The 26737-nt window shown below is 42.1% G+C and overlaps 4 protein-coding genes and 1 long non-coding RNA gene across 6 annotated transcripts; 3 read left to right on the forward strand and 2 right to left on the reverse strand.

Annotated features, from left to right (window-relative positions):
* Positions 1 to 1004: 1004 nt before the first annotated feature.
* Positions 1005 to 4328, forward strand: myl12.1 (myosin, light chain 12, genome duplicate 1). Its single transcript, XM_086066458.1, has 4 exons — positions 1005 to 1126; positions 2572 to 2773; positions 3629 to 3790; positions 3876 to 4328. Exons 2-4 carry the CDS (start codon positions 2590 to 2592, stop codon positions 4046 to 4048), a joined length of 519 nt encoding a protein of 172 aa, XP_085922584.1. The 5' UTR covers positions 1005 to 1126; positions 2572 to 2589; the 3' UTR covers positions 4049 to 4328.
* Positions 4329 to 4966: 638 nt separating this feature from the next.
* Positions 4967 to 12245, forward strand: fastkd3 (FAST kinase domains 3). 2 transcript variants are annotated; one of them, XM_086066455.1, is made up of 10 exons: positions 4967 to 5166; positions 5706 to 5820; positions 5909 to 6231; positions 6895 to 7149; positions 8125 to 8971; positions 9071 to 9156; positions 10793 to 10955; positions 11026 to 11092; positions 11723 to 11837; positions 11932 to 12245. In XM_086066455.1, exons 3-10 carry the CDS (start codon positions 5935 to 5937, stop codon positions 12028 to 12030), a joined length of 1929 nt encoding a protein of 642 aa, XP_085922581.1. In that variant the 5' UTR covers positions 4967 to 5166; positions 5706 to 5820; positions 5909 to 5934; the 3' UTR covers positions 12031 to 12245. The 2 variants fall into 2 exon arrangements, with proteins under 2 accessions (XP_085922581.1, XP_085922580.1); XM_086066454.1 differs by lacking the exon at positions 5706 to 5820 and having other exon boundaries at positions 4974 to 5166.
* On the reverse strand, positions 12156 to 15597 carry LOC147156090 (charged multivesicular body protein 5-like). The gene is made up of 8 exons (XM_086066457.1): positions 15436 to 15597; positions 14239 to 14343; positions 14122 to 14168; positions 13948 to 14041; positions 13514 to 13585; positions 13331 to 13439; positions 12486 to 12598; positions 12156 to 12391 (listed from the first exon to the last, which is right to left on the reverse strand). The coding sequence occupies exons 1-8, from the start codon at positions 15502 to 15504 to the stop codon at positions 12341 to 12343; spliced, it is 660 nt and encodes a 219-aa protein (XP_085922583.1). The 5' UTR covers positions 15505 to 15597; the 3' UTR covers positions 12156 to 12340.
* Positions 14777 to 26442, forward strand: LOC147156091 (uncharacterized). The gene is made up of 3 exons (XR_015092181.1): positions 14777 to 14820; positions 23558 to 23638; positions 26151 to 26442. It is a non-coding gene; the product is annotated as an uncharacterized LOC147156091 (long non-coding RNA).
* On the reverse strand, positions 16028 to 23064 carry LOC147156092 (delta-type opioid receptor-like). The gene is made up of 3 exons (XM_086066456.1): positions 22724 to 23064; positions 19696 to 20048; positions 16028 to 18010 (listed from the first exon to the last, which is right to left on the reverse strand). The coding sequence occupies exons 1-3, from the start codon at positions 22960 to 22962 to the stop codon at positions 17490 to 17492; spliced, it is 1113 nt and encodes a 370-aa protein (XP_085922582.1). The 5' UTR covers positions 22963 to 23064; the 3' UTR covers positions 16028 to 17489.
* Positions 26443 to 26737: the final 295 nt, after the last annotated feature.

The raw sequence follows: 26737 nt of genomic DNA on the forward strand, positions 1-26737 counted from the left end.
TACATTTACATAAAATTAACATTTGAATTATATTACATTGAAGTTCAATTTAAATTAAATTAAATTCGCATCTAAAAAATAAATTTAAAGTACATTAAATTACATGTAATTGAATCAATTGTAATTTCGATTTTTTAGCCAAATGTTTTTTTTTCTCGTAATGTTGAAAAATCCAAACCTTCTTGAGCACAATGATGCAGTGCCACTTATTGGCCACCAGATGCCGACAAAGTGACGACTCTGAAATACAACGATACGACGTGAGGAATAGTTGTAAACAATCTACATATTTTCAAATATTAACCAAATAACCCTATGAAAATGTTCTGAGTTGAAACAAAACATGAAATGTGCAATGATAAATAGGAAAAGCAGTGTTACAGATTACAAAATGCCTCACATTTGCACTCGTTGACTCATGTTACTGTTGAATTCCTGGACTAGTAATCGTCCCTATGAGGCGATGACTGTTGAGCCAATTGCTGTCTGTGTGGCCCATTCACCATCTATTATTATCGATTCGATTAGCATTTTCCCATGTTATTACTAATACTACCCCTTTCCAACATATATGGTCAAAAGAGCGATCTTGGGAGAAAAAAAATAGCAATGAAAATCCAACAAAACACAATTAAAATTGAGTTACGTTTGTGTATTTTCTTATTTGAACATTTGACCCAGAAAGTTGATATACTGTACTTAATCTATTGTTTTAATGGCCCCTGATTGCATAATATGGTGGATCTAGCTTGTCTTTCCATATTTGGACATATCCAGGAACGTCAACGAACGTTGTGGAGCGTTTGGGAATTTTACATTTGTTCATGAAGGGGAGTTAGGAATCAAACTATCAATGTTTCTACTCAACAATACGTATAGCTTTGTCCACGTTATGCGCATTCCGTGTATTTAAGTGTACAGTATGAATTTATTTGTCCTTAAATGTCATGTGATTGTTTTATTTTCAGTCGCAATATGTTCGTGACTACGCCAGACACCCCCATTTTGTTTGGAGTTGGTACGTCCCAAGCGATTGGCCTACGCCAAGATGACAAGTCAGGAAGTGAAGGGCGGTGGTTGTGAGAAGAGCCTGCGTCGCTGACACCAATTTCCTTCTGTTCGTCGGGTAAATGCTCATTTATTGACTAACATTCTAATATCTTTTGGTCCCTGTTATTTAATTTATAGAAAGTGGTGAAAAGTTGGTGTGGGGACGACGCACAAAAAAAAAACAATAACTGGGGCTGTTAGCCTAGCTATAGTTAGCTTCTCGCGACGGTCGTCAGTTGATTTGGACAATATGAGTAAATTACGCGACACGTTATAAACGAACGGATTCTCTTTTAAACGTGGGCATGTGATGCAGGGACATGAATTTATGAGTGTGTGACTTAACCCATGGATGTTCTCGTAGCGTCGTGTTGTTTGTGTTGCTCCCGGCCACGGGCCGCATTTCTCTCAGCTTCTTATTTGCGTCGTTTTGTCGTTGGTTCTTCCTATTTTGACAAATGACACGTTGAGAGGGACATACATTTTCCTTTTTGTCGTGCGTAATATTGCACAAGTACGTGTAGGAGGTAAATAGGTGAGTTTTTTTTTTTTAAGCGCTTTAACCCAAAAGTTCACCTGATTTCGGCTTCTTAATTAAACGAGAATATTCACAAAATGTCGGAAATTTTCATTCAGGTTATTCACAAAATGTCGGAGTAGCTCACAGTAACTATTGTTTAGGCACAATTGAGACAAACTGAGCGCTTTCTGGTTACTAATGTTTACCACCCTCAAAACTTACTATGACCTGGAAAACTCAAAATAACTCAAGCGGAAGTCAGAAATGTAATCGACAACAACGATATGTTCTATGTGCCTCCATTATTGTAATCACAGCATTTTAGTTAACGTTTGTTGAATAAGAATTATTAGTCCACCCGTTTCCAGCCATCCAAAGAGGCTGACTATTTATGTATCACCTAGCATTAGCAGTGCCCTGGAGCTCGTCTTGCTCCCGTCGTGTAAACAAACTCAAACTGATATAATGTCCGTTTTTTTTTTAATGATTCGTGGATTAATCAAAAATAAATAAATGTAGTTGCAGCACTAATTTTGTTGCTGTTATTGAAGATGAACTAAACCAAATCAGGTCATGAACAAAAAATGTGTTTTTCAAAATCTCACTTTAGTTTGCCTCCACGTCACAAGAATAGGAATTAAATTGCCATATTGGACTAATGCCTTGAGATTGAATGAGAGCACTAAAACATGCCAATGCATCCCGTCGGTCCTGTCTGAGCCTGTTGCAGCCCATTCCACATATTTCCCCATTTTTCCACGAGCGTCCCGGAATGCTAAGCGTCCACATTGGAGACGTAGCCTCATAAGGGCATCCGTGCGCACATCGTTAACTTGGAGGCAGCGATCGAGAAAGGTGTCCAACACTTCCATTTATAGCTCAGCCGGGGGGACGCCGCTCGGGACGGGACGACCCGGAGACGGCGCCTGGCGCCGTGCCAGTAACGCTGATCGGGAGCAGTTGACGTCCATCAACGTGTGTGTTTTGAATTTGCGGCGCAGGGAATCGAAAGCGCCAAGATGTCAAGCAAACGGACAAAGGGGAAGACCACCAAGAAGCGCCCCCAGCGCGCCACCTCCAATGTCTTCGCCATGTTTGACCAGTCGCAGATCCAGGAGTTCAAGGAGGCCTTCAATATGATCGACCAGAACCGCGATGGCTTCGTGGACAAGGAGGACCTCCACGACATGCTGGCCTCGCTGGGTGAGTGCTCGCGTGTTTGCAGGCCGCGTCAGTGCCGCCAAATTGAGAAACGTCCGTTTTTGGTGCGCCTTTTGTCCAAATGTCTGTCCCGGTGCATCATTTTCAAACCCAATGGACTTTTCAGAATGTATTTCTCACTCTGCTACATGTGTCCAAATTTTGAAATCAGAAGAAGAAGAAAAAGCCTCAAAAAATTTATTTGGGGAAGGGGGGCTTACTTGGGAATCGGGATATTCTGCCTGATTGGAAAAAGCACATCTCCATATTTAAGATGAATGTAAAGAAACTGCGAAAAATTTAGTCATTTTTGTGTGGGGAAAAAAAGCTATGGAGTTGAGGTGTAATGAATAATTGACAACTAATTGATTATCAATCTTTAGATAATCAATTAATCATTTTGATATGATTTTTTTATTTAAAATTGTCCATATTTTAAAATGTTCAGCTTCTCAACAGTAAATATGCTCCAATTCCTGTAGATACGTTCTATGTATTTTTTTTTTTATATGCTTTTCATCAAATCAACAGATTAATCTATTAAAATAATCTGTAGTTGCAGCCCTGATGTTTTTCATATTGTAATGCAATATTTCCACTGCACAATACAAACCTAAAAAACTATTTTATTTTATTTTCTGGGGGGGAAGACTGGAGATGATGGTTTCCTTTCGGTGGTGAAGCAAAACAGATTATTCATCTTCACATTAGGCAAATATCGTCGAGTTCATAAAGTCACGCGTACATTTTGTCTGCGCTGGTTCTCAAGCCGCAGCGTTTTGAAAACCGGTTTGGCGAGCAGCTGTTTGTCTGTCTGGGCGTAAACGTCACGCAAGTTTCTTGACGTGCGCTTGACAGGGAAGAATCCCGCCGAGGACTACCTGGAGGCCATGATGAACGAAGCTCCCGGGCCCATCAACTTCACCATGTTCCTCACCATGTTCGGAGAGAAGCTCAACGGCACCGACCCCGAGGACGTCATCAGGAACGCCTTTGCCTGTTTCGACGAGGAGGGAACAGGTAGAGAGAAAAAAACACGACAACCTTTAAAGCGTCTCCAGGCGCTCGTGGACATCAACTGAATTGCCGGACGCGTTTGCTTCAGGTTTCATCCCGGAAGATTACCTCAGGGAGCTGCTCACGACGATGGGCGACCGCTTCACGGACGACGAGGTGGACGAGCTCTTCCGCGAGGCGCCCATCGACAAGAAGAGCAACTTCAACTACGTGGAGTTCACGCGCATCCTCAAGCACGGCGCCAAGGATAAGGATGATTAAGAGCCAAAGCATAAACAAAGCCAGCAGATTGTTTTCCCACTTTGTTTGTCAGCCACGGCCGCTGTACTGCCAATCTCAACTCTTCTGTAATAAACCGTTTTGTAAAGCACGCCGAAGCAATAATTCTCTGCTGTGTTGGACGCGCTATTGGGTTTATGATACTTTTTTTTTTTTTTGCATTTTATAATATAAACGTTTAAATAAAGCCCTCTATGTTGGATTATTTTTTGCCATGTGCTTCCCTTAAGCAACAAGTTCCAATAAATGGTGCGTTACTGTTGGTATGTCCCACCAGTTTTTGGTCTTGTCAAGTCTGGACAAGCTCACAAAAAATGTGGAAGGAGTAAAAAAACAAATGTAGTGCATTTTGTGACACACTTTAAACTTATGTTGGCTAGACATTAAGTAAATTACACAACATTCCATAGGGAGGCAGCTAAAATACATGCACAGTTGATATGTGTATAATATACAGTTAAGGGTATCGAAATAAAACTGCCATCAAAATTGTGAATTAAATAGTAATACATGAGAGTACTCGGTTTACGGCGACGACTGATCTCGACGTAAGTCGAAACACGCACCATGCTCTAAACGCAGTACTTAATACAGTAAATGTATAAAAATTCTTGGTCACGAATATATAAGAAACGATTAACTGCAATTGCGGTAGTTTATAAAGTGACATTTAAACTCAAAATACAGTATAGTAGTCAGTCCCGTCGGATCCTCTGTCTGACTTCTCATTACCTTTCATTTGTAATTGTCGCCCTCTAGTGTTGAAACGTTTCCATACAAGGAGGTGCGTTCGGGTGTTGTGGGGGAGGAAACACCACCACCACTGTTTACGTTTTACAACAAAAAATAAGATTATTGCTGTCTCGGTTAATTCAGTGAGCTACTTTATTTGCTGTTAAACATTTTTGGAAAATAGGTCAATATTTTACTTGCGTAGTGCGTACATTATTATATCGTACATCCGACTACCGTGTTCCTAGCGATTGTCAGAAAAACGAACATCCAGTGAACGCATCAAGTATTGTTACGGAACCACGTTATAAGACGAATGTTCACTGACCTTTCGTCTTCTCATTTTTCCGCGCGACTGGAGGGCGAAGGTATGTAGTAAACATTTGATGTTCTTTAACCACTTATGTCAGTAAGTGTCAGTCTTTTTAAGCGCTGGACATCCGCATGCACAGTGAGTGTCACTAGTGTGAAGCTAGCAGCTAGGTTGCTAATGGCTAGCCTCAAGGTTGCTCGGGACGGCGTTCGACAAACTATTGGGGTCCAGGGGAGAACGTTTATTTGTTTATTTATTTATTTTAACTTCAACATGTATCCCATCCATGGTCACAAGATGACGTGCACTGCTTCCACTTCCAATATGGCTGCGAACAGAGGGGAACTTGTTTATCCAAAACACGATGTTGAAACAGGGGAGCCTTGATTTACGAGTTTCATTCATTCAATAATTCATTTATATGACATTAATCCGTTACAGCACCCCTCAAAACCGTTTTTATGAGGTTTAAAAAAACAACAACTATCAAACAAGATAAATAGGCTGAATTATATGTTTTAAAAAAAATGGTAACCAAAGTTTTCCAAGTGTATTTATACTGTAGTACAGTTTTTTTCCTCCCCTTTTTTCAAGCCAATACAGTCAGTAACACTTGGCGGAGATGAAATGCTGTTTTCAAGTGATTTGAGGAGCTTCATTCAGATCAGGAGTAACCAACTGGTCCAATTATTCTGAAACTGAGGAAAATGTACAGTATTTTCCATATACTTTATGCTTGGTGTTTTGTCCCAAGCCACTGATGAATCTTACTTTGTATTTTTCTTTGTGTGTTCTAGCGTGACAACATTGAGCCCCGAAGGTCATGGCGTTGAAGTTGGTCCAGAGACTGCCACTGGTTTCCGTCTTCTCGGTGGCCCGGCCCGTCTGCGCCGCGTGCCCGTGCAGGCCCGCGGGGCGCCGCATCCTCACAGGAGGCTGTCACCGACTCCAGCTAACCCAGGGGGCCAGGAGCCTGACCGCCGCTGTCCAGGAGCTGTCGTTTGTGGGGTCGCATGGGGACTCGGCACCCCGGTTCCGTCTGATCCAGCGGCACGGTCCCTCCGATGAAGAGGAGCGCGACTTCTGCAGCCGCTTGAGCTCCTGTTCGTCGTCGGCCAAGGTGTTTGACGTCGGCAGCGGTCACAAATGAAATGACAGGAAATTTACATTTACTTTAATTATTCATATTTTCATTTAATTTGCATTTTACACACATTTTCGTAACATTATATTTACATTTGGTACATTAAGTTATTATTTTAGCTGAAATAAATGAACTTTTCATTAAAAGTAAATTACATTCAATTGCTATTTAAAGTTAATTGTATTCAATTTGCATTTAAACTCCCATTAAGATCACATTTAAATGTTTTTAAATTATATTTAATTCAGTCAAATCATCACATTAAGTTTGGTTTAAAGTAAAATTCATACTTTAATTTGTAGTAAATTAATATTTGAATGTATAAGGTACATAAAAAAATCCTGTGTACAGTATTTAATTTCACATTGACTTTGTTTTTAAATGAAATTCACACTTTGATTAAATTCACATCAAAACAAAATTATGAAAAATTACCATTCTAATTATATTAAATAGACAATTAAATGGAATCTCAATCTAAACTAAATTGTCATATTTAAATGTAATAACATTTTAAATAAATGTATAGTTCGTTCAATTATTGTGTAACCAATAATATTCAATTCAAATTTGAGTCAAATCGAACTCACATTGAAATGAAGTAGATGAATTCCAAATTTCTGTTTTGTCTCTGTGAAGGTTTTCAAGCTGCTGCGTTCGGCGACAACGCTGTCAGGCGGCGCGGCGGCGGCCGCCCTCCACCGCCTGGCCGACCTGGAACGGGAGGAGGGCGAGATCCCCTCCCTGCGGGACCCCTCGTTGCTGGATGACGCCGCCTTCCGACTCCTGTGCCTGCAGCTGGAGTGCGCCTCGCGCCTCTTGTCCCATTCCACTCTGGTGTCAGCGCTCCTGGCGTGCACGCGTCTCTACATCGACCCCTGGAGCACCCTGATGGTGGGAATTTTCCAAATTGGACTTTTGGCACTGAAATGGAGAACTTGTAGCTTCCGCAGCTTTGTTTTCACGAGTGGCTGAGCGTCAGCAACGAGTTTTGTTGCACTCCCAAAATTTTAATTGCAGATGAGTGGCGTTGCAGCATCGCAGACGAACCAAGGAAAAATGTCATCTCATCAGCAAAAATGACATATTCGAGTAAAATGACAGCCAACCACTGCAAATCATTCCAAATTGTCAATTTACCATTAAAAAAGATGTAACGTTGAGAATGGAGTTGTAATGTTACCAAATATTTTATTTCAGTAATTGAGAAACTGAAGTTGTGATATTACGAGACTACAGTAGTATTTTTTAAATTTTATTCCCATTTGAAGTCACAATGTTACAAGAGTAAAGTTGTCGTGCAATAAGATAAAAATAGTAATGTTAAGAAAATTTCTTTTTTTAAGAGATCAAAATTATAATTGTATGAGAAGAAAAAAAAATCATAATTGTACAATAATCATAATTTGTAATTGTACAAAAATTCCATTGTACAGTTACAAAACAAAACTTTACAGTAAAACTTAACTATTTTTAGGATTTTACTTGTGGATAAAAAGCAACTAACAATTATTTAAATTTATGATACATTTGTCCATTTTTTTTTTAAATCAATCGATAAATCATAATAACACTCTTTTTTTTTTACCCTTTATTTAAAAAGTACAAGTACAAATTGCTGTGATTCCATTTTTAGTGTGGTCTGCCGTTACAGCGTCAGAAAATCAGCCAATATGTTGATCCTTCTTTTCCAAAGAGTTTTGGCAAATGTCTTATTTTGAAAGATCATCGGCCTGCTTTCACGGAGGATGAGACACCTGACAATATTTAGAAAGACTGAAACAATCAATTGATTATCGATTCATTTGCTGATCACTGAGTCGTGGATTGATTGTTGCGCCTGTAATTTGCAACCCTTTGCGATTTTAGGTGCGTCTGTTGTCGGAGAGCCAGGAGAGGCTCGACGGCGGCGACCTGAGCGTGGCCCAGCTGTGCACCCTGGGCCGGGCCGCGTTGGCCGTGCAGGGCCCCGAGGGCGCCATGCTGGACCAGGCCATGGCGCAAATCCAGAAAGCGGAACCCTCACGCTGGAGCGTCGACGAACTGGCGGCCGTTTACCAGCTCCTGCGAGTCGGCGCGGCCGCCTGCGGGAAATACCGCGACCTCTTGAACTCCATGCACGCCCACGCGGTGACGGTGACGTCTTCCATGGATGAGGCGGCCGTCAGCGGGCTGCTGGGCGCGCTGGTGGACCTGGAGCAAACCCAGGCCACGCCGCTGGTGATCCAGCTCTGCAAACGGGCCACGCGCCACCTGCCCCGCTTCTCCGACGAGCAGCTGGCCGCCGTCCTCGCCGCCCTCATGCACTTCGGCCAAAGCGATCGCTACCTGGTGGAGGCGCTGGAGCGCCGCGTGTCGGCCTCCGCCTTCACGTGCCACCCGGAGACTCTCACCAAGGCCGCGCAGTTCTTGGGGCGCCGGAGCATCCTGTCGCCGGCCGTGCTGGACGCCGTGGCCGAGAGCTTCGTGTACCGGGCCGACTCGTACGACACGGGGCAGGTGGCGCGGCAGATGGCGCTGTTCGGCAAGCTGGCGTACCTGCCGCCCAACGCCGGCGAGCTCTTCCGCAAGGTGGAGGACATCCTGCGCGCGCGCTTCTTGCAGTTTCAGCCCCGCGCGCTGCTGGGCTTGCTGCACTCCTGCATCCTGGTGGAGAGGTTCCCCGTCAATTTCGTCTCCAAGGTGTTCAGCAACTTCTTCCTCCAGCAGCTGCAAGGTTACTCCAATGGCAAAACGGGTTGCAAGTTGCAACATCTTCCGTTACGCGGGACGCAAAATGTTGTGCCAACATCTAACGCCGTTTGTCGCATTTCAGTGGAAGGGAACAGGATGGACCGTTTGGCCCTGGCGCAGCTGACTCAGCTCTACATGGCTATCCAATTGGAGTGTCCCTTTTATAAGGTAGGGCTGCAGAGCAAAGTTATTTTAGTTAACGAAAACTCATGGAAAAAACTAAAATTCAAAAAACTATTTAATTAATGAAATAAAATAAAAACGAAAATGCTTTTTTTTAAAGCATTGTGCACAAGTAATACACATTAAAAATAAATAAATTAATACAAAACTAAAACTAATACTAAAACGAACTAAAGCTAAACTAAATCAAAGCATTTATTTTTGTAAACCCTAAAACTAATCATAACTAACAGAACCACTCTTAAAACAAATTAAAAATAACTCAATTTAAATAACAAAACTATAAATAAATAAAAAACTAATTACCCTGCTCCATAGACGGGTATGATTTTCATTTCATCTAATTGGGGATTCAATTCAGATTGTGTTTTTTAAATGCTATGACGACATAATGGATGGGAGAAACAAGCGCAAGGTGCGGTTGACTAACTTGCTGCCTAAACAGGCTGTCACAGAAATTAATGCTGCAAGTAAATTGGACAAAAGCAAGACAGATCCCCTCAAGAAAAATGGCAGCCGTTACAAGAATCTTAACTCATTCACTCGCAGCCATTTTCACTGAAGCAACCCCCTTCGCTCCCCGGCTGTTTTACGGAATTTTGACAGATTTTGCAAGGCCCACAGAATATTGTGTTCTATTGCTATAAAACCATGGAACCTATCAAAAGAAAGATTGGAGTCTCTTCTTTCATCAGCAAAAATTATTTTTGTATCTGTTTACGTTTTGTAGCAATTAGCATGAGAATATAGGTAAGTTTCCTCATTGTTCACAAACCTGTTGAAAACCGTGACAAAAACATGGCCTTGGCTGATCACTCATACTCTGCTACCACCTGCTGGTCGTTTTTTGTAATTACCACCATTGTTTTAAACGACCTCTTCAGATCAGAAGCTGCATCAAAGCCTTCTTATGCTATAGTATAAAATAAACATAAAAAATGTATAAATACGTTTTTGGGTTTGAATGAGTTAACTCACTCGCGACTGTGTGGTTTTTTTTTCCTCTCTTGAAAAGAAAACCAGATGATGGCACCATTAATCCAGGCCCAACTTGTTTGCTGCCTAAACAAGCTGTCATAGAATTTTGATGTGAACAGAAAAAAAGCAAACACATATCCCCTGGAAAATGATAATTAATACCATTTTAGGAAACACTTAACCTATCCAGACCCGACTAGTATGCTGCCCAAATGGGCTGTCTTGGTGATCGAAATGAGTACTAAACAGGAGGAAGGCAAACGCAATCACCTCTGGCAAAAATGTTTTTTTAGACAGTTTAAAAGTGGCCCAACTTGTTTGCTACCTAAACAAGCTACCTGGAGAAGGCCCCTTTGAAAAAAAATCTACAAATATTATCTTTTACATTGAGCGTAAAAAGGGCTGCTGTCCCTTAATTAATCCAGGCCCGACTATTATGCAGCCTAAACAGGCTGCCTTGGAAATTTAATCAGGAAGTTAAGAGGAGGAAAGCAAACTCCACCCACCTTGAAAAAAAATGTGGATCAATATCATCTTTTACAAGCAACATAAAACGATGCATGCACTCAATTATTCCAGGCCTGACTAATCTGCTCCCCAAACGGGCAGTTGTTGAAGTCGCCATTGTTTGCCGCCTCCTCAGGGCCCCAGGCTGCTTCACAAGTACCGCGTCAATTCCTTCTGGATGCTGGAGACGGCGGTGGATCCGCTGCTGTACAACATGGTCAAGTCGGGCCTGGTGGATCTGCTCGGCGCTCGCTCCTTCTTTGCTTCCAAAGTCTTGACGCCTTACTGCTACACGCTGGGTAAGGTAGCGTTTGGCGCCTCGCCTCCAACAAGCGTGACGTGGTTTGATGTTCCGATTTTTGCTTGCAGATGTGGAGATCAAGCTGGATGAGGACGGATTTGTGCTGCCCGCCAGCCATCAGGACGTCTTCAAGAGGTGTGTACCCTCATCCAGTCGGACAAGAAATAAATAGATGCCTACTTCTTCCTCATCAGGGAAAAAAAAATGGTTTTAATCGTACTCGTTTCATTTAAATGTAATTAGTAGAACACATTTTTTATTCAAAAATAGAAAGTACAATTAAGTGCAAAATGTATGTTAAAATCATTGAATGTTTTAAAAAATTAAACCAATAAATCAATTAACATTTTTATTTTCTCCATAAATGGGTAGTGAGTTGTTAAAATTGAGTTGAAGAACGTGGTTATTTTAACAATAATTGAGTGAATAGTTCATTTTTTAGTGTTTAAAAAAAAATCTATATATCTAAACGAAACGTTTGAATTGTAATCTTTATTAATAATTTTAGTCGGCGTAATGATCCTAAATGTTACTTTAAAAAAAAAACTTCAAATTGAATCGTACATTTGAATTATCTTTATGTAGAAAAAACAAGGTCATTTAAAATATGTATGGAAATTAAAATGTAAATATTTTTCATCAAAATGGAACAAAAAATTCTCACTTTTGTTTTCAAATCACAATTTATTAAAAAAAAAAAAATAGTTAGACAACACTTTTGATGTGTAATTTTATATAAAAACGGATGAAATTGTGCACGGACAGGATTGCGCTGTGCATCGACGGCCAGCGGCGCTTCTGCACCAACGGCAGGCAGCTCCTCGGCAGCGAGAGCATCAAACAGCGCCACCTCAGGCTGCTGAGATACCAAGTTGTTCAGGTAACACTGATCATCGGTCGTTTTCAGGAGAATATTTGAGATTTTTTTCTTTCTCTCTTAACGACGTCCTCGTCCTCGTCCTCGTCCGCTCCAGATCCCCTTCTACGAACTGGACCAACTGCACAGCAAGACCAGCCTCATGAATTACCTTCACCAGAAAATCTTCCCTCACAGCTACAGACTCAGCTGGTGATGACGTGGAAACAAAACATAACAAAAAAAACACTCTTTTGGACTACAAATAGTTCTATTTTTGCTGTACAGCTAAAGCATTGTAACTGTTGCAGGATGAGGAAAAACAGCGTTTGACATGCGGAATTGTTTGAAAAATACAATTTATTGTGTCCTGCAAGAGAAGAGTTCCACCATCGATTAATATCGCAATCATAAAGCCTTTATAATGAGAAAGCAGTTTGATCTTTTTTTTGGTTAGTCCAAGGCAAGGAGTGTCAGTTGGATAAATAGAGGCGACGGGTATGACACACGTCTGACAATTGTCTTGTTTATGTCGCGGGAATTTGAGGAAGGCCAAACTCGTCCACCAAGATGCCATCCTGCAACAAAACAAGAAAAGACGCATGAGTGGGATCAGCGTAAATAAGCGCAAGAGTTTCAAAATTTCTGGCGGGGGGGTGGGGGGGTTGTTACCCTGTTTGACTTGGCGGCGGGCAGCCCTTCGGGGATGGCCGGCACTGAAGACGCATCGTCCAAGTAGGAGCTGTCCTCGTCCACCAGGAACTCGTCTCCCAGTGCGCTCAGTTCTGCCCACCGCACAAACGACCGTTAATGCGACAACATCGGATGACAACATTTCTTCACGTTCCCTTCATAAGGGTGAGTACTTGAGTACTTTTACTTTATAGTCATTTGCAGTTACTACAAAAAACACATTTTCTATTAATGGTAATATTTTTTTTAATGGGCAAGTATACTTATCTTGGATGCTGCTTTTTAAAAATGTCAAAAAGTATTCATCTTTATTTTATTTGATAAATTTAGTTTGTCCTTTACAAAATGTAATAAAGTTTTAAATAAAACGACAGAATAAGTCAAGTGCAGTTATAAAAAATGCTTGCTCTTATGTTCTGAATATGTAATAAAAGAATTATACAGTATATAATGAATTCAAAAATATTTTAAAATCTTTCGTTTTTAAAATGCTAGTTCAGTTAAAATATTCAAATTGAATATTAAAAATACTAATTTTTCTTTTAGAAAATGTATTTTAAAAATAGTTTTATCACAGCAATTCCGAAGATTCTAATTTTTTACAAACTTAACAGAAAATGTAATTTATTAAAAATGGAACTACAACATTTAGATTGCAAGTTGAATAATTTTGTTAAAAACCATGCAAAAAGAAAAAATTAAATAAAAAATAAAAAAAAACAATCACCCAAAAAAAGGCTTTCACCTTCCCAAGTGAATAAACAAATCGGAAGAGAAACTCCAGTAATAAAAGCGACGTTGAGAATATTTTTTTTGCGACTGACCCGCCTCCAGGTCATCATCGTCGATTTCCGGCGTTCCGTAGCTCCGGCCCAGCGCTTCCTGGATGTCGTTGGCGTCCTCCATCATGTCCTCCAGCTGATCTTGGACGTTCTTCAACGGGAAATAAAGAGCGTTAACGTCGTCCCTCCTGCTCGTTACAATTTCATTTGGGGGGGTTAAAGTACCTCAATTTGATCAATTTTGACGTGCTTGTACGCTTTCTTCATGTCTTTCAGGCCGCCTTTCATGGCGTCCACCTTAAGGAAAACTCCACGTTAGTAAGCCACACTTGCACACATTCAAAGCGCTTGACTTTTTCCACATTTTGTTTTACTTAATAAAAACAAATCCTTTTCCACCCAAACTAATAATCTTCAGCTTTAGCTTGCGATACTTGCCGTTTTCACTCTTCTTTTAAATGTAGTGTAAAAACAAATAGTGGGCCACCATCTAGTGGCCAAGAGTTGAATTACACCCCGAATAAATGGGATGCAGAACAAAACTGAGCTATGACGGGACCAAAAAATATATAAAATAAGTAAGGCGGAGTGGACCGGAAACCCGTGGCCTGTGATGGAGGTGGGTGTACTCTAAACAGTTGGCGAATGTATGGTCTTACTGTAGTTTTCGTGTCTTTGAGAGATTGAATGGTGTAGTTGGTTTGCTCCATGTTAAACGACTGCTGCATGAGGTTGTCTCGCTGACCCTCGTACCTGCAACGGCAACGGTTCAAATTTAAACAAAGCAAAAATGATCGTAATAATAAATTGATGAAAGTGAAAAGGGCACTTACATTCTCTTCTGCTTCAGAATCCTCATGGCTTTCTGTTTGACCATGTTCTAGTGGTGGGCACAGAGAGGAACACGGTCAATAAACAAAACAGGCATCGGATTGCGTTTGCAAGTTCACCTTTGATGGCCCGTCTCTCATCTTCTTCATCTGGTCCTTGTATTTGACGAGCTCGGCGTCCAATTTGGCGATTTTCTTATCCACAGAATCTGAACGGGCGTCCACCTTTTCAAGAGACGTTGACAATCAAAAGCATTCTTTATCCAGAAATTAAAACCAATTGTTTTTCAAGACTCAAGGCTATTTTACATCATCTGTGGGTTTATGTAAATTAGCCACACTGTGATGTCACAATCGGGTGAAACTCAGAACAACTCGCTCGCAGCCATATTTTCAGAAGTAAGGCAGCCCAAGGTTTCTTTGGTTCTGTAATTTCAGACTGATGGGCCTAAATATTTCTATATGACACTTTTCGATTATATCTCTCATATTTAGGAGGAAAATGCACTACTATATGGGTTAATGTGAGAATAATCATACCAAAGAGCAGCACCAAATAATTGTTAATGGTATTCCCGTCTTGAAGCATTCTCGTAGTTTCTAACGTAATTGGCATCCATACGGAACAAACAAGATGCCAACAACCGTAGAAGAAGAAAACAAGCGCAAAGGTGCCACGAAACATTGAGGAAATCAGCACAGGTGAGGCTATTTTATTCCTCTCACAATGACTAATTACGCAGCAATATTGTGATACCACTGACAACCGTAATGCTTTTCTTCCCCAAATGTCCTTTTCATAAAATTAAATTTCTTAATATATGTACAATTTGATGCTAATGCTAGCTAAAAATAACCTCTTCCTCTCAAGCCACCTACAAACCTGTAGAACCGGTTTGTGCCAGTCTGCCGGTCTATCTCACCCAAAACTAAAATACTTTCTAATATGGGTCATTATTTATATCTGTCAAAATATTACGAACAAGACAAAGACGCCGATTCTGGGTCATTATTTATATCTTGTCAAAATATTACGAAACAAGACAAAGACGCCAATTCACATCTGAAATGATGGGAATTTTTAACCCATGACGTCAACGCCGCGTCGGGTTTTGCCGCTCGTCAATATTAATCGTGTGGTCAAATATTTATTTCAAGTCAACACGTTCAGACTGACAAAATCAAACACGTCCTCGGTTATTTCCCAGTTGAGAAAACTTGTCAGAGTCAGGCCACACTTTTAAATGGCCAAGCCCGGATCGTCTTTGTTTACTTGTTGGCAGGAAAGGTGAAAAAACAGGGGAATATTGTACTTACGGTTCCGATGCAGTCCGTAAGGTTCGCTGGCGGAGCCTTGGGTTTTCCCATGCCAAAAATACGATTCATTTTGATACGAAAAACTAAGTTTTGCTCCGCGTTTAAGTTCTTTCGACGCCCGTCGTCTCCACCAGCTCACCAGCTTGGAAACACCCGGAAATGTTGAAGGTGACGTCAGTGGCTGATGTCACCTAACCACGCCCATGGAACGTTTTTTCATATTTCAAGTTTTTAGAAGCCGTATTTTAGATTTTAACCCTTTTTTTTTTAAAGTTATATCTACCAATGTAATTGTCCTTTCGTTAAATTATAGTAAGATTTGTGTTTAATTCCGTTTTGTATAAAAAGGAAGTCAGTTGTAATGCACCGCTTCGGCCACTGAGGGGAGCTGTTGCCTTACACTCCACAGAGCCGTATATAGACTCCAGGTAACCCTACCTAAGTGTTTTTCAAACTTTTGACACAATGTTCCGCTTCATAAATTAACGGACGTGCTGACGACTCATTATAAGAAATAGTCCGATTTGACACCTGATTGACGGGCAGCTCAAGTTTAATTTAACATCCATCCATTTGTCCCTTTTAAAATATATTTAACGTGTTATACAGACAAAGCCAATGTACTGCGGCAGGTGGTGAACAAACATAAAACGACAATGGTAAAATGACAGCAATATCCCAAAATAACCTTCTCTTCTTGGAACGATGTCTCTGAAGTTATTTTAGTTGCCAGAAAGCCTAAAAATAGCTGCGACGCGGGAACGTTTGATTACGTGACGTCATTCATATGCAGTACATTCTAAATCATTTACAGCAGAACTGGCTAGCATGCATTTAGCATGAAAATGCTACAAGGACACTCAGTATATGTCTGATCGAAACACAATCAGGTTGCCGTTACACTGTACATGCCGATAGATAATATGAAGGGTTCGTAATATTGGAGTATCCCAATGGGATTATTTTGTCGCCATGCACACACGTGACGGGATTATTCACTTGGGAAGTCATCAAAATAGATGACGGGAAAAAGCCCTCTGTCCAAATTTCTAACACACCCTCAGAATTCCTCTTCTTAAACGTAAACATTTCCCTCGTCCTAAACATATTTGTCTCCGTTTTTCATGCAAATCATGCAACCTTTTCAATACGTTTGCCTTCAAGACGGTCGATTCGACGGAAGGCACATCTGGTCAAAAATTCCAACATATGAAGCCCTTGACAAATAAGATTGCGCAACAACTTTTCAGTCTTGACGACACCTCATCTGAGAAAGTCGTTAAATGTTGGTACGTCTCCAGCCAATGTCCGCCTGGTCACCATGACAGCCTACATTGGGGGGAGGGGGGGGGGGGGTGATACTGGGGGGTGATACGGGTGGGGCCGAGTCCCAAGTCTCAGGGGTTTTCTTTTCAACTATTGGAAAATGGAGGACCAGTTTCATCGCCAACCGCGTGGACTTGGACTTGGACGGTTTCCGCTGGGGCAAGACGACCTCCAGCGGTGTCTCAGCCTGGACGCTGGAGTCCCCGAAGCAGCGCCCCCAAGTGTTCATCCAGGAAGGCGTGAGGACTGGCGGTGTAGATCCATGCAGAAGAAGTTAGCGGCTAAAAGTCAGTCATCAAAGTATCTGAGTTCCCTTTTTTTTTTTTTTTTTTTTTCTGCTGAATGTCCTCAGCTAACCAAATCGGAAGAGTCGTCGCTAACTGAGATCAGTTGAACAGATCATCCGAATCCGCAGTCTTGATTTGGTTCCGGGTCGCAGGCTGCCGTAAATTCAGATGATTTGATGCTTTGACTCGGGATTTTTGGGAACTCCGATAATGACTCGTTTCAGCGAAGCGAAACCATCTGTGTCCAGAGTCCAGACTTCTGAGTCCAACACCTCGAGTCAGTGGACCAAATCATCTCGCGTGACGCTCCTCGTTCCGCATCTCCGAGCATGTCCGCCGGCTCGGCGTGACGGCCTACATTGCGGTGGTGACGCGGGTGAGGCCCGAGTCTCGGGAGTCTTCTTTTCCAGTGCGGGAAACGGAAGACAGTTCCGCCGCTAGTCATGCGGGCTTACTATTCTCATCCGGGTTCCTCAGCGGCACGGCCGCCTCCAGCGCCGCCTTCCCGCCGCCGGACGCCTTCTCCCGCCTCCGCCTGGCCGAGACGCAGAAGTCCTTGAAGCAGCGCTTGAAGTTCTCGTCCAGGAAGGCGTAGAGGACGGGGTTGAGGCTGCTGTTGGTGTAGCCCAAAGCCACGCAAAAGAAGTAGGCGGCCATGATGGCGGTGGTCTCCGGCACGCCGGCCAGCGCCTTGACCAGAATGAAGATGTGGATGGGGGTCCAGCACACCACGAAGACCGCCACCACCACCACCACCAGGCGGGTGATGCGGCGCAGGTTGCGGTCCTTCACCCGCGAGCCCGACAGCATGCGGACGCTCTTGAGCCGGAGCAGCATCAGGGAGTAGCACACGGTGATGATCAGAACCGGCACCACGAAGGCCAACACGAACACGCATATCTTCGTGAGCGTGTCCCAGTACGCGTACGGCTCGGGGAACTGCAAGGCGCATTCCGTCACGCCTGCAAGGACAAGGACAAGAAACGGAGTTAATCATCCATCCGGCTGAAACGGGGCAGAACACGCAATCGCCCTCAAGTAGGAACCGAACCAGTCAGTCCTGGAGCTACCGACATACCCCCCCCCCCCCCCGTGCAAGGATTTGGTTTAGTCCAGGGTGAAATGGGATAAGAGAATCCAAGATCATCCTCAGGTTATTGAATCGGTGGAGGCTGCCTGGTGTCTGCGGATCTCGTCTGTCCTTCCTTCCTTTTCTCGGTCTCTCCTTCGGTCTCTTGAGGCCTCCCTGATTTTATGTTTTTTGGATTTGTTGGGGTCTGGATGTTTCTTGGGCTGGGGAGGAGTTCTGGTGGGGGGTGTCTGGTCGGTGCTGGATTTCACCTTCCTTGGTTTTCTTTGGTCCTTCCTCGGGTCTCCTGGTGTTCGGTTTAGGTGAACGGTATGAGATTTTTTCTAATAGTTTTTTTTGGTGAGCTAACAAATACACGCACGCACGCACGCACGCACGCACGCACATACACATACTCACCCACACACACACACACACACAAAAATAAATAAATAAATAAATAAAATAAAAAATAAAAGAGCAATGATGATGACATTTCCGAATGAACAATACTGAGCTCTTAATAAAAAATAAAAAAAATAAAATAAAAAAAAGAGAATCCAAGATCAGCCGCCATCACTTGGTTCCTTCATTCACCAAACTGGACTAGAATGCTTGGTCCACGCCACAAAAGGTAAGAATTGGATTAGTCCAGGTTTTAACAGGATGAGGTCATCCGAGATCTTCAGACATCAAGACCACAGCGACCGTGTCCTTCCTACCTTTATTTCCTCCCCATCAACCATCCTTGCATCCAGCTCAGTGGACGAGGTCTGAACCATGCTTGCATCTGGCCAGATGTGCTCAATCCAGGTCCAGGTTTTAGCCACGGGTCCTTTCTACTCAACTGGCAGGTAAACGAGTTCTAGAAGGACTTGTGGCTAAAGCCAAAGTTTGGCATGGCTTTTTTACTTTTTACTTTCTGGACCTGGACTTACGCGTGGTACCACATTGCTTACCATCCCATCAATCATCCAACCAATCAACATTTTTTTTTTTTTTTTTTTTTTTAAGAGCTCAGTATTGTTCATTCGGAAATGTCATCATCATTGCTCTTTTTTTTATATATATATATATATATTTTTTAATATATATATATATATATATATATATATATATATATATATATTTTTTTTTTGTATGTGTGTGTGTGTGCGTGCGTGCGTGCGTGCGTGTATTTGTTAGCTCACCAGAAAACCTATTAGAAAAAATCTCATACCGTTCACCTAAACCGAACACCAGGAGACCCGAGGGGACCAAAGAAAACCAAGGAAGGTGAAATCCAGCACCGACCAGACACCCCCCACCAGAACTCCTCCCCAGCCCAAGAAACATCCAGACCCCAACAAATCCAAAAAACATAAAATCAGGGAGGCCTCAAGAGACCGAAGGAGAGACCGAGAAAAGGAAGGAAGGACAGACGAAGCCGCGTGAGATCCGCAGACCAATCAACCAATCAACTTCTATCGGCCCGAACCATGAACCGGATCCGTCTGGTCTTCGCCTTTCTCAGCCTACCTTCCTCCCCCGTCCTCAGCACGAGCTGGAACTCTTGAAAACGCGCGAGAAAAAGCTCACCGAGGTTGGTCTGCGTGCCGCCCAGGACGAAGGCGGGAACGCCGGCGGCCGACGACAGGATCCAGATGCACACGTTGATCGCCTTGGCCTTGGCGGGGGTCCGGAAGTCCAGCGCCTTGACCGGGTGGCACACGGCCACGTAGCGGTCCACGCTCATCATGGCGAGCGTGAAGATGCTGGTGAACGTGTTGTAGTAGTCGATGGCGATGAAGACCTTGCAGACCGCCTGGCCGAAGGGCCACGTGCCGAGGAGGTAGTCGGCGCTCTGGAAGGGCATGGCGGTGGTGACCAGGGCGTCGGCCAGCGCCAAGTTGAAGATGTAGATGTTGGTGGCCGTTTTCATCTTGGTGTACCTGCGGCGACACGATGATGACAATCTCTCCCGCCATCTTCCCCCCCCCCCGGCCCGACCTGTTTTCCGTTTCTCCGCCGTGAATTAAACATCGGCTCTCGCTTAATGCAATTTGGGTCCGGACGGGCGCTTTCATTGTTATGCATCGTGCGCCTCTCAGGCCGGTTTGTCCACTTGGTTAATTGGGGGGGAAGTGGAATCACACTAAGTAATTACTTTTTGTTCTCATTTTGCCACAGTTAAGATTATTATTTTTTTTTCTGTGCCGTCGTGGAATACAAAGAACAAAACAGTCTTCAAAATGACCTTTACTTTTTTCACGACTACCTGAGGCCAAACTATATTATTCACCTTAATAGCATAATTGCTATCGTTAAATTATTGATTGGAATGACTTGCAGGCTCCAGGCAGCGTGTGTTTAATTAGTGTGACACAAAAAAAAGCGGCCGGGTCATCAATAAAACAATTCGGCCAATCGCATTTGTTTCTTCTAACTGCTTTTTTTTGGGGGGATTTTACACAGTTGGTACATTTGGGAAGGATTTTCTCTTTGATTTTTTTTTTTATGCTAAATTCAGTTTGTCCAAGAAGAACTCCGGTTCATCGAGCTTATTTGGGATCAGAATCACTGTTGTTGGACTGATTGGCAGGAAGTCCGATAACCAAATCGTCTGACTATGCAGTGTTTGTGGGCCGTCGACTAATTTGAGGCTGTGAATTAAAAACAATAACAAAAAAAAAACGCAATCCCACGATCTTTCTTGCGAGTCGTCCGACTCAAGTCAGCGGACGAAAATCGTCGCGGTTCGCTCATTTGAGTCGCTCGCCCCCGAATCGCTCTTCCGGGTCACCGTAGGCGTGCGTTCCCCGTCGAGTCCGCCGACTGGCTTTTTTTTTGTGTACTTGCCAGATGAATCGCACGACGACTCGGATGAACAAATGTTAGCAACGCGGAAGTGTTGACCTCAACTCATCATTCATTAAATAGTCCCGCTTAATTGGTTCAGTCAACTAAAAGACTTATTAGAAGCCGCGACAGCGTCGGCAATCAGGAACCCCGGCGTGACAACCTTTTCTAATACCAAGCGCGTGGCGTAATCAATGTTTTAATATAAAGGCATCGATTGGAAGGCGGGGCCACGTCGCTTGGCAGATGCGAAACGCTCCTCTGAAAGCGCTCGTGAAGTCGCCGCCGTGGCCAACGCGTCACTTTTTGATTTGAAGCCACTCGCGTCTTTTACTGAACGTTAAAGCGGATTTGCTGCCTCCACGTGTCGTAAATAAAGACCTAATGTGACCCCCCCTCCCCAGCCCCCCCCCCCCCCCTTTCCCCTCCGCCAACCCCAGAGCTATAATTAATATCACGTTGACCGGCGCTGCTGGGAGCTTGTGATTAATGGAAGGTTTGTTATCGCTTCGGCGGGGCCGCTTCTCAGTTGGGGATTCATAAAATGGCCTCGTCGCCGGCCGGGGGGCGCAAATCAAGCGCGGCAATCGATGGCAACATGTCGCGCATTTAATGCAGAATTAATAGCATCGTGAAAGTGAAACTCCACACTCGCGGCTCGGAGGGAGCAAAGCCACTTTATTAGGTACGCCGTTACCGATGATTGTTTTTGAAGGAAAATCCGATTTTTTTTCTGCCAATTTAAAATTATTATTCTGCAATTGAATGATATTTTTTGGGAGAACTTAAACATGCACAAAAATAGAAATGTTGATATTTTGAAGCACAATTACAAAAAAAAAAAGGGCTCTATATATAAAGTTTAATTCTACATTTGACTATTGCCTGGGAGAGCAAAAGGGGACAAAATCTCAAATTTTCGCCTACTATATGATGGGGGCGGGGCCTCAAATTTGGCATGTATTTCCTTTTGCCACAACAGAGGAAATGTTTTGTATTGAATGTCACATGCAGGCGTACCTAATGTAATGTCCATGAGGTGAATAGAAAAGAATGGTCAGCTGAACATGTTAGAAATATGAAATTTGCAATTGTTTTCAAGTTTTTTTCCTTTAAAATCCTTTAAAGGGAAATGAAAGAAATATGTATCATTTTATTTTTATTCACGTTTTTCAAGTAGCCTAATTTGATTTATTAATATTTTAAATTAACTTGATTAATTTTAATTCATCATTGGAAATTATAAAGAAATATATGTAAAATATGGTCATTTCTAATAGCAATTATATATATATTTTATCAAAAAAAATGTATTCCACAGTATAGAGTACACTTGCGTATAAACACAGGCATATATAATTATGTTATTTTTATTCCACATTTTTATGTGATAATGTGCAATTAGACTTTTAAAGGCATTATGCTTTTACTGCAATCCCTATGTGGGTATAATAATAATAATAATAATAATAATAATAATAATAATACATTTTATTTGTATTGCACTTTACATTTGAAATTAAATCTCAAAGTGATACATATAAATATATAAACAAATATACATCATATAGTTGTGTTTTAATATTTGTTCTTATTGCACACGGATATAAACTATGAACATTTTGGAATTCATTCAAGCGAAAATATTATTTCGAACGACAGATTTCTTCCCCATCAGGTTGTAACCCCTCACTTGGGAAAAAGGCATTTGCATGTTGCCTGAATGAATAACCTCGCATGCACAGGTATTCGCGCGTGCCTCGCTTACCTGACGATGACGTACATGACCAGGCAGTTGCCGAGCAAGCCCACCACGAAGACGAGCGAGTAGACTGCCGTGATGATGGGAATGATGGGCGACAAGTCTTCCTGCTCCCAATAAGCCTCGTCGCCGTCGCCGCTCGCGTTGCGGCTCCACGCCGCCGCCGCCGCCGCCAAAGAAGCGTTTCCGGCGGCGGCATTCGGCCGCTCCCGGAACGTGACGTCAGCAAGACTGGCGCTTTCCATCTTCCAAAAAGAGCAAAACTTCTACTTGTCGCCAAAAACACGAACACGCGCCCCGCTCTTGCTGTTTGCCGCAAAACTTTTGGAGAGAGGCGAGGAGCACTCGTGCACACGGCGCCGCGCACTGCTCACATTCGCGCGCGCGCGCAGCACAGCGACGCGCCTCGCTCGGCCACTTCATTAGGTACACCCGGCTCATATATGACGTCCGGGGCGAGGGAAGACAAATGTCCTCGCGAGATTTCACGTGAGCGCGCGCGCAAATGTTTGGCTTGAACTCGAGCAAGATCTCATTTCGTGTGTTGGCAAAGAGGATATTTGCGATGATAACCATAGAATGAGAAATGCAAGCCAAAAAAAAGTATGCACCAAATGTTTTTGTATGCACAAGTGTTTTGTTGTCGACTTTTTCCTTTTTTGTCTCAAAATGTTGTGCGACTTCAGATCAAGCAATTACGGAAAGTGTGACGATAACCATAGAACGGTAACTGGACCCCATTTGCGACCAAAATATCCTTCAAATCTCCTGACATTTCAGTTTCAGTGAGCTTGTGAAGGATTCAACTCCCTCCTAAGTGCTTTTTCTTTGGATTTCCAGGCGAGGAGGCGGATGGCATCGCCGCAGAAGCAGAAATTGAACCTCTGGCCGCGGTGCGTCTGTCATCTGTCTTCACATTGGGTGAATGCTTTTCGCGGTGCTGAATTTTGCTGATTATGACGTCACAGTGGGGCTAATTTGCATGATCATGCCCATTGTTGGGGTGAAGGTCAACTCTGGGTTAGGTTGGAGTTTGGGTCAGGGCTGAGATTAGGTAGGGTTGAGGTTAGGTCTAGGTTGAACTAAAAGGCGGGATCTTTTTTTTTATATAAAAACAAATAATTTTTTTTCATAACATAATTTTTGGGGGAAATTTGGCTCACTATTGGAAGTGTGATATTTAAGTAATTTCTGATTTTTTTTTTTAACTTGCGACCACTTGCGCTATCTGGTATATTATGGCTTTTATGACTCTAAAGTCACTTTTTTTTTTCTACGCTTAGTTGATGCAACAGTGAAGGGATAAATTGGGTAATCACGGGAAATGCACTATAACACATCAGATGTAAAAAATGCATCAAAAAACATGAACAATTATGATTTATAATGCGAGTCAATGGGCCACAATTTGGACATTTTTACTCATGTGTACTATAAAAATTTGCTTCCCACATATAACAATGACAATAATAATTTTGAATTTTTGGACGGTGCCATTTTGAACTTAAACATGTTTTGGACAATTTCAGCTCACTCAGTGATTTTTCTTATATGCTTTATATTTTATATAAAAAAAATTTTTTTTAAGTAAAAAGCCACACTTTCCATATGAGGTTAAGGAATAATAATAATAAAAAAAAAGTCTTGGTCATATTGTAAAATCCATTCAAAAATCTGATTGAAAAACTGTATTGTTTTATTGGTGATTTTTTTTTTTTTAGGTTCTCCTTAATGTACAACCGGTTGAATGTATGTACTATACATATGTTTTATTCCTCATTTTCTGACAGCAAGGTTCCGTTTCCCAGGTAACGAAGGGCAATTTGGTGGCAGGAAGTGCAATTTAGCCGGCGCCTCGGCTGGGGGGGGGGGGGGTGATTTCACTTTTCTGGCACGGCACTTAAGGAACGTCTCGGTGTATACGTGTCGTGCCTTTTCATGCTTTTAAAAGCCCAAAAGTAGCGAGCGAGAAGACGTTTGAAAGCGAGCGCCGCTAATGTCCTCTAATGGCTCCGACTCGCCTGCTGTCACATCAAAACAGCGAAATGGATTTCGCAAGTGCTCCATTTGTACAAAGAACAATCATTCGTAATTCTTATTTGACTTGAGTCACGCCACTTGACGGCTCAACTCATTTCAGCTAAAACAATCCAACCCCAAAAAAAAAAATCAACCATTAAATAAATAAATAAATACAAGGGGTGTCAAAATGAGTGCCTTCATTATGAGTTAATTTAAAGTTCCTTTAACGCCACTAATTTTGTTAATGTGCAATTAGTGACCGCCCCTGACTTAGGGAAATTCCAGCAGATATGTCCGCGTCAAAATTTTGCAGTAATAAATGAAAAAAAAAGAATGCATATATTTGTGGAGACTGGGGTCAAGTTGTATTTTACAATTTAAAAAATTATACTTCATGTTAAAGATGAGATAGCTCTTAATATGAAAAGAAAAATGCATCGAGCTTACACGACTTACAAATGCAATGATGCCATCTAGTGGCAGAAAAATGACCTCAACACAAACCAATACCACACTCGTTTTTTTTACAGTACAGTACATCTTTTTTTATTTTAACTCAATTTTTATGAATTATTATAAAATTACTGTATTAATAATCATATTTCTATTAGTTTAACATTTTTCCTACTTTTATGAAAACTTTAATTTTTTTTATTAAATTTTATTATTTTATTTAGAACGGGTATAAAATTTGTGATTTAATTGTAAATTAACTATTGAAGTCATGCGATTAATTATGATTAAAAAAAATCATCTGACACCCCTAATAAATACAATAAACAAATAAAATGCAAATACATACAAGAAATAAATACAGTTAAATTGAGATCAAGTGAAAATAAGCAAATAATCATAATGTTAGCAAAAGCCTATTTGAACAACCTTGAATGGATTTTTCTTCATCATGTTTATGTGATGGATGCCATCTTGGAAAACCAAACCACGCAAACTCAGATTTCAAGCGCAAAATGGAGTCAACCTTTTTGGGGGGAACAACCCCCCCCCCCCCCAATCTTCCCCTCTGCTAGTTTTAAAACAATACGATCAACAATTCCAAAGCAAGGGATTATCCAGATTATGGCCAGAGCCTGTCGCCGTGGTTACCGGCGGACCATGTGACCAGTCACTTGTTTGTCTTTTGCATCGGAAGATGCTTGGTTGATGTAATGTTCGTGTTCGTTTGAGATTTGTTGAGTGCTGAATTGAAAAGTCACAATAACTACAATCGCAAAATGAAAACATGTTTGCTATCATTTTAATGAGTTTAATAAACACGGAATGTGATGGTTCAGTTAATAGTTAAAAAAAAAACACTCTTTTTTTATTTTCACTTTTGTGAACTCTTATGACCTTGTGTGTGCGTGTGTGCGTGTGTGTGTGTGTGTGTGTGTGTGGATGATCTATGAGCCAGCAGCAAATTGTAGCGACGGTCCGTCAGCTAAAGCGCCAACTCAGCGGTGCGAGATGGATGAGCGACGCGAGTCCGTGGGCGGGACCCTGATGATGCGCCCACAAGGGTTTTTTGGGAAAGTTTCTGAGACGATACAGCGACGATCGTCTGCCTTTGCTGGGTTCTGTGTGACGGGCAAATCTTTGTGTAAAAAAGGCTAAAGTTGTGGCAGTATCCTGCCTTTGCCAAGCTCTGTGCGAAAGGCAAAGATATATATATATATATAAAAAGATTTTCTGGGTTCCGTGTGACAAGCATAGGAGTGTAAATGTTAGATCTTCAAATTGTATCTACATTTTTTCAGATATCTGTGTAAAAGACGCTCCCGTGGCAATATCCTGCTTTTGCTGGGTTTTGTGTGAAAGGCAGACATGTCTCTTTCACTGGTCTCTGTGTAAAAGAAGTGTAAATGTTGGATCTTCAAATTGTATCTGAATTTTGCTGTATCTCTGTAATAAAAGAGGCTGCCGTGACTATATCCTGCCTTTGCTGGGTTTGTGTGAAAGGCAAATGTCTGTTTTTCTGGTCTCTGTGTAAAAGAAGCATTA

The sequence above is a fragment of the Leptonotus elevatus genome, chromosome 21, assembly GCF_054856555.1.
Source record: "Leptonotus elevatus isolate MCC_2025b chromosome 21, RoL_Lele_1.0, whole genome shotgun sequence".
NCBI classification, from domain to species: Eukaryota; Metazoa; Chordata; class Actinopteri; order Syngnathiformes; family Syngnathidae; genus Leptonotus; species Leptonotus elevatus.

Coding starts and splice junctions, on each gene's coding strand:
- fastkd3 (XM_086066455.1), top strand. CDS start 5,935: ATGGCGTTGAAGTTGGTCCAGAGACTGCCACTGGTTTCCGTCTTCTCG. Junction 6,232..6,894: donor CCTGTTCGTCGTCGGCCAAG/GTGTTTGACGTC, acceptor GTCTCTGTGAAG/GTTTTCAAGCTGCTGCGTTC. Junction 11,838..11,931: donor TGAGATACCAAGTTGTTCAG/GTAACACTGATC, acceptor CGTCCGCTCCAG/ATCCCCTTCTACGAACTGGA.
- LOC147156090 (XM_086066457.1), bottom strand. CDS start 15,504: ATGAATCGTATTTTTGGCATGGGAAAACCCAAGGCTCCGCCAGCGAAC. Junction 13,586..13,947: donor TCAAAGACACGAAAACTACA/GTAAGACCATAC, acceptor GTTTTCCTTAAG/GTGGACGCCATGAAAGGCGG. Junction 12,392..12,485: donor CCGCCGCCAAGTCAAACAGG/GTAACAACCCCC, acceptor GTTTTGTTGCAG/GATGGCATCTTGGTGGACGA.
- LOC147156092 (XM_086066456.1), bottom strand. CDS start 22,962: ATGGAAAGCGCCAGTCTTGCTGACGTCACGTTCCGGGAGCGGCCGAAT. Junction 20,049..22,723: donor GTCATGTACGTCATCGTCAG/GTAAGCGAGGCA, acceptor GTGTCGCCGCAG/GTACACCAAGATGAAAACGG. Junction 18,011..19,695: donor CGGCACGCAGACCAACCTCG/GTGAGCTTTTTC, acceptor TTGTCCTTGCAG/GCGTGACGGAATGCGCCTTG.
- myl12.1 (XM_086066458.1), top strand. CDS start 2,590: ATGTCAAGCAAACGGACAAAGGGGAAGACCACCAAGAAGCGCCCCCAG. Junction 2,774..3,628: donor CGACATGCTGGCCTCGCTGG/GTGAGTGCTCGC, acceptor TGCGCTTGACAG/GGAAGAATCCCGCCGAGGAC. Junction 3,791..3,875: donor TTTCGACGAGGAGGGAACAG/GTAGAGAGAAAA, acceptor CGTTTGCTTCAG/GTTTCATCCCGGAAGATTAC.